Source organism: Amblyomma mixtum, chromosome 9 (genome assembly GCF_055824585.1).
Source record: "Amblyomma mixtum isolate Tamu chromosome 9, ASM5582458v1, whole genome shotgun sequence".
NCBI classification, from domain to species: domain Eukaryota; kingdom Metazoa; phylum Arthropoda; class Arachnida; order Ixodida; family Ixodidae; genus Amblyomma; species Amblyomma mixtum.
Window position 1 is genome coordinate 65813089 of NC_143020.1, and position 6478 is coordinate 65819566.

General features: G+C 48.2%; 1 protein-coding gene across 1 annotated transcript; it reads right to left on the reverse strand.

Annotated features, from left to right (window-relative positions):
* Nucleotides 1–575: 575 nt before the first annotated feature.
* LOC149329410 (uncharacterized) lies at nucleotides 576–2009 on the reverse strand. Its single transcript, XM_089559827.1, has one exon. The coding sequence runs from the start codon at nucleotides 2007–2009 to the stop codon at nucleotides 576–578; it is 1434 nt and encodes a 477-aa protein (XP_089415953.1).
* Between the last annotated feature and the right edge of the window lie 4469 nt (nucleotides 2010–6478).

Below are 6478 nucleotides of genomic sequence, written 5' to 3' on the forward strand. Positions count from 1 at the left end.
CGTTGTGATCCATCGGCATTTAGCGACCTATGAATTTGGAAGTGTGCGTGCTGTGCCCGATAGCCTGCGAAACGATCGAACGCAAAAATTCAATAAAACTTTGGAGGACCGCCGAATAGCAAGAAATCACAAAAATGTAGATGGAGGAGGCTTACTATTACATGGCTTAACGTGAACAACACTTGCTTTCGCCATTTAACGAATTTCAAGCTCTATGGGACTTCCTCGGAAACCATGCAAGAACGGGAGCATCTATGACAGTGCCCATGTACACCATATCCTTGTCCTATATATAGTCGTACAGGTCAAAGCATTGTGAAAGAGAAAATTTATACAGTTTGCTGTGAACGGCTCCATCAGACAAATTTTTGTTTCCTTTTAGCAACTATGTTCTAAGCGTGTGAAATATTTCACGTGGTTTGAAGTTCAACGCAAAAGTGAGAATTTGTTTTTCAGTGAGGGCTAGTTGTTTCCCTTCATATCGCTTTTACCTGTACACATATTCTGGGTGAATTAAAAGAGCAGCATATATCAACCCCAGAAAGAAGAAACGTAACAGTATATTTAAAAGAATACTAAAACGATTCTTTCTTTGCAGTCGGAGAGCAGTGGTTAGCGTTCGCCAGCATCTGCTCTTTGGTCACCTCAAGCATCGACACCTCCTTCTTGGGGACGTTGATGACAATGGACACCTCTGGTGTACCTTCGCCTTTTTTCGGGGGAGACGCGGTGGCCCTCTGTGCTTTTCTCAGGAGCGATCTTTTGCCGGCCCAAAGCGTGTCGTGAAGCATCGCCTTCTCACCTCCTTTCTCCGCAGCCTTATGTCCAGCTCTCTTCGTCTGCGGAGTGGTGTCTCGCGCTTTAGAGCCTTCGACCTTCTCAGACTCCATTGGCGTCTTGAAGCCGGGACTGCCTTCAGTTACCTTCTCAGACATGGTCGGATCTTTGCTGCTCCTTGAGGCCCGCTCGCTCTTTCGTTCAACAGCGGTCGAGATTTGGGCTGGTCTAACTCTGCAACTGGCTCCGTCCAAGGTGTCCTGGTACGGCGGAGAGGATCCTTCAAATTGTTGCACTGTGTTGAAAGTACCTTCAGATGCAACAACAGGGCTTTCAGGACTAGATGCGATTCGCGACGATGGCTGGACACAGGAATCCGTAGCTGGCGACTTTTGTTGACTCTTCGTGCCGGTATCTGAAGTGATGTCACTCTTCTGTCCAGTCTGCTTGCAGCGCAAGTCCGGTCGGTCAGATTCCGAGTCTCCGTGTTGGTCTTCGGAAACAGCCCTGGTCGTGTCAGTGTCCTTTCCAGATGGTGTACCAGAGTCCGACGGAAACGTTGCTGTCCTCGGTGCCTTGTTGCGGCTGTCGTCCAGCTGTGTGCCTTCGGCTCCAGCAGCATTCTTGACGTCTGCGCCCGCAGTGGTGCGCCTCCGGACGGAGTCCGTGCCAGGCGCCGGACAAGAAACGTCCATCGCCGTAGTCATTGCGGTGTCTTCGCAGCTAAACAGATCCACCTTGGAGATCCTCCTCTGCAAGCTCTCGGTCACCGGTGGCCGCCGGAAGATTTCGTCCTCGTAGCAGGCCTTTAGAGGGGACGTGGCGTAGGAGGTCCCTCGTCCCGTCAGTGCCCCGACGGCGTCGGCAGAGGTCGGTGAGCTGCGTGTGCTTTCAGCCGATTGGAAGATTGTGCTGGGGATCACGGACTGCTTCGCGACGTTGGCGTCAACTTCGGCAGCCGGGGTGAGCACCCGGGGCCCACTGTCGGTGGCCCGGGGACCAGAAGGCATCGTCGTCGTCGTCGCCGTCGTCGGGATGGTGGAGAGGGAACTCTTGACGGCCCGCGAAGAGTCGATGGTGTCGGCGACGGTGGCGACCGACTTGACAGCCTGGATGCTCTTGTCGGAACCGAAGCGACTCCGAACGCACCAGCAGCACCATGAGACGGCGACGGCAACTATCGCAAAGCTTGCAACAACCACAATCAGGGCTAGCACCTTGCCAGCGGACATTGCCCGCTGCCGACGCCGCCGGCCTGGTTGGACCGGACTCTGTAGGGGAGACAAAAAATTGGTAGGGGTTGAACGTAGTTAAACCGAGTATATATGCGAAAACAAATGCTCATTATTCTTTAATTTTGAAGGGGCACTTTAGCACCGCCTTAAGGGTCCGACGCGATATCTCTGGTTGTCAATGCCCATATTCAGAGTTGGCCATTTTCTACTGAATATTCATAGACGGCAACGAGTCCTCATATCGCTACCAGCGCAGTGGCGCAGTGGCGCAGCGGTTAAGAGAAGCAGCTGGCGCGACGCTCCTCTGCTCGTACCCGAGTTACTTGGGCACAGATTACACATTACAAGTACACATTACAATTACACATTACACATACTACTGCGGCGAAACCGCTTACCCGACAGGAACTCCGCTATGAAACCGCTGCACCAGAATAGAGCGGAGATGTGAAGTAGGGGCGAGGCGACGTGTTTTATCCTAAAGTTCCGCTCCGCAGCAAGCGAAGGAAGGCCCCGAGCACTGCGCTCACCTTGTGCAATGGTCGGCTTTCCGAGCTCTTCACAGCAGCCGTGCTTCGCGGTCCGGCTTCGCTTCTTCTTCTGCCTCCTCTTACTAGGGTACGGTGCGGGTCATTGCCTTCGTCTTTCTCAGTAATCCCTCCATTTAATGTTAGCCATAGGTTTAAACTGAACAGCTGCTTGTTGCACGGATGGAAAAGTCGCTTTACCAAAGCCTCTCGAAAGACGTTTTTCATGTAGGCCTGACCCTTGGCGTCTATCAAACAACCATCAAGATGCTGCGAATGCAAGCGATAGCTGGTTGATTCAAAGGATCATCATCATAACCGTGAAACGATAGTTACTGAAGTTAAAAAAGCGAACTAGCAACCGGTATTTTAGTGCTCATCACTCCATGGCAAAACAATTTTTAAACTAGGTTCATTCCCGCTGAAGATATCGGCGATTGAAAATGATGCTCTTTCTCTTTCCCCCAAACTCTTAAACGCCGGCGCGCCAGAATAAAAAAAAAAAAACAGGTTGGAAGGACTCCTCGCCCCGTCCCGCCCACACCACTTGAGTACGCCTAATGAGAAGGCTTGCCCAGATTCCCCACTTTGATTTAAAGGGAAATGGGCGGCTTAGAACGCGCGGAGAGGTGTCGCCCTAATCGGTTGCGAGCAGAAATTAAAAACAAATTATTTGTAAAAAATAAGGCTCACGAAGAACTTTTAAATTTGATTCGTATACTCGGAAGGACCACCTCCAGGATTTATTGCATTAGAACATGAGCATCAAACTCGTTTGAGGGTCCCTTTAACACTGCCTCGCAGTTATGTCACTGAAAAAGGCAGTTAAACGTGATACTCCCTGAAATTTGCAGCATCTATCAGTGTCTGTCGCTGTCTAAACACAAAAAGTCGACCGAGTCGGCGTTGAACTGACGCTCAAAAGACTAAGTGCCACCATATTGGTTCGCGCATCTCTGGCAGTTTTGACTGGGCGGGCACGCACCAACCTTATGTCTCGTTGATGTCTCGGGATGTCTGGTCTTGTAATAGCAAGATTACATGCCGTTGGTGCTTTGCTGCGCTTCACCAATGTGCAACCTCGCATTCACGTAATCGACGCTTGCACACGTGCTGGTGTTCGTTAGGTTTTTCCAAATACGCTTATGGGAACTCTTCTCCGCCACTGCACCGAGCCATTGAGTGACGGGGCGCCAGAGAACCACGTGCCACACGATGCTGACGTCATAAAACCACACGGCTAGCCGGACAACCGGCGATCTCGACGTCCTACTAGAAATGACGCAAAGATTTAATTTAGCGTTGCGTGTGTTCTCAGTAACGCGTTCGCAGCCCTGCGCTTGGAAACACAAACAAGAAGTTTAAGTTTTCAAATTCTTATGGGAGGTTCCATGGGAAATTCTTCTCAGATAGTGGCGCCTTCGTAGTTTTGAGCACTATACCCAGACTCCCTACAGGTTGCGAACTCAAGTGAACCAAGAGGGACATAATACTTCAACTTAGTATCCAGAAGTTTATGCTCAGCCTTTTGCCTTCACTCTGCTTAAAAATCAGAATTCAATGTTACCATTTTACAGGGCGGCAAGCAACAGCAATTCTCTCGGTTGCAAACTACACCATGAGAGGTAATACGTAAGGGGCATCAAAACTTGAGTTGTACCATGAAGCTAGTACCATGAAGCATGTGATTACCTAATTTCCTTACTCTGTACGCCTGTCTGCCTTTCACTTAGTATTCTCAGCATGGTAGACTTGTATTGCATGCTTTTGAAAGAGCGGTCACACGCTGCCAATGAATTGTTTGTTTCCAAGCATGCCGTTCTTCTAGCTCACATTTTCGGGAAACTCGGGAAAATATTTAGAGGTACAGAAATTTTATTGCGCTACAGTATTAAGTAATGTAATACCCCCGATACAAGGGGGCCTTTAAGGTAAATAAACTGAACTGAACTGAACTGTTGAAGACATCCTGTGCCAACTTCTCCAACAGCTGGTCTGAGGCTAGGCCCAACACATTATGGGAAAGGGGTGCATGTAATAGGGAGTTTAACAGTAAAGGGGCAGAAGAAGAGATAACGCTTCATAGGTTTCATTTCATATGATACGGTTCGGGGCAATCGGGGCATACAGAATAGGGTCGGAGACGGCAGGGGAAAGAACAGGCAGAGGAAAGTAGTGTATTTAAGTGGAAGCACGGAAGAATGCTTAATTGGGGATGATGAGACAGTTCGAGGGAACTGGAAGCGACAACTTTTTGTATGTGACCTTCGATACTTCGCTATAACAGCGTCACATTTTATTCGCAAAATAGGCTGAGCCACGAGGGTTGTTGCGCTGCCAAAGTCCACCCCCCCCCCCCAAAAAAAAAATAATAATAAAAAATAAAAAACTGGAGGGGTCATTTAAGTTCCGCCTAATTAATGGAATGACCCGAGAGCGTCACTGGGTTCATGCCCATGTATGCGGAATTGTTAATTCGTTTTGCATTCATATATGCCCGGGAGTCCTCGCACCACTCCTGGCGCAGTGGTGCAGCGGTTAAGCCATGCGCCACTGCCCTGGGAGGGCAGGTGCTGCTGCCACCGGTGGGGCTTGTACGATCCAGGTTGCTCTTCCCGAGCAACCACTGACGACCATTCATTCATTTAACTGCCACCTGCCACGGCCGTCATTGTTCTCAAAATCCGGTGGGCAGGTTGTGATGACGCCCCAAAGTCACGTGCCCGACGCATTTATCAGTGACCACCGCAGAACCATTTAATGGCTGTGTTCTAGATTGTCAGGTCATGTGTGAATGACTGTCATGCGCATGGGTTCATCGCTATATAGCGTGTGCTTTTCGATCATGAATAAGAGTTGGAAGACTTGCACCTGTGTTGTCGTTTTCGATCATCTTTCACCTGACCTGTCCCATTGGCACAGTCCTACCTTGTATTCATATTAGAATTTTGTGACGACAGAAACTTTTGTATGTTTCGACTGGGAAGTGATCTTGTAAACACTTTATCTCCGTACTTTATTACGACTGTGAAGTACTTTCGCGACAGGCACATTTAGCAGCTGCGTTTCCATCTGTGCTTAACAGGACTCAACCATCACAAATTTCTTCTCTGCCCCTCATTTTGCCCGTCTTGTGCTTCTCCAATCACACATTTTCAGTACCGTTTACAACGCCATAACGGTTGCTGCAGTGAACTCGGAACATTTACTAGTACTTACGGCGGAAATGGGACGACCTTGAAATAACAAAAGTCCCATCCACAAACTTTGCTAAAAAAATTACCGATTTGAACCAGGGAATGGTTGAGTCTGGGAATTTCCTTTTTTCTTCCTGCTCGATGTATCGCTTATAGAGCTACCGCGTTGCAGGTGACCGCGAAGTACATGCTGCTGAAATGAGTTTGCAGAAGCTTCAAATTTTATTCACGAATGATATATATTTCAGTGCAACGTATATACGTGTGAGAGATTGGAAAAATGCCTGCGTGCAGACTGCACATTCACAAAAGTGTTTAAGGCATGAACAAGCCCGAAGGTCTAACGTCATATCCGAACAAAATCATTAATAAGCGAAATATAAAAGGGAAGCGGAAGACTGCAGTGAACAATTATGCACCTGCGCTACAAGGCACTATGCTGAACAAGATAGGAAGAAAATGCTGCATTTGCGACTTTTTGTGCGCTTTAAGCAAATGTCATAACCTTCACTTCATTCAAGCAATTCAATTTTTAAGCGTTCTAATTTTCATTTAAGCTATTTTGCACATAGGCAACAGGGGCTACCTTACGGCAACTAAAAGTGTCAAGACAGAAAAATGCTGCGTTACAAACAACAAATTTCTCGCATATCCCATCTGCGAGAAATCCGAACTACTTGATCTGAGAAGTATTCAATCGCAGAAAGTTTGAAGCAACTGGTTGTACACAGCTATAAATTAG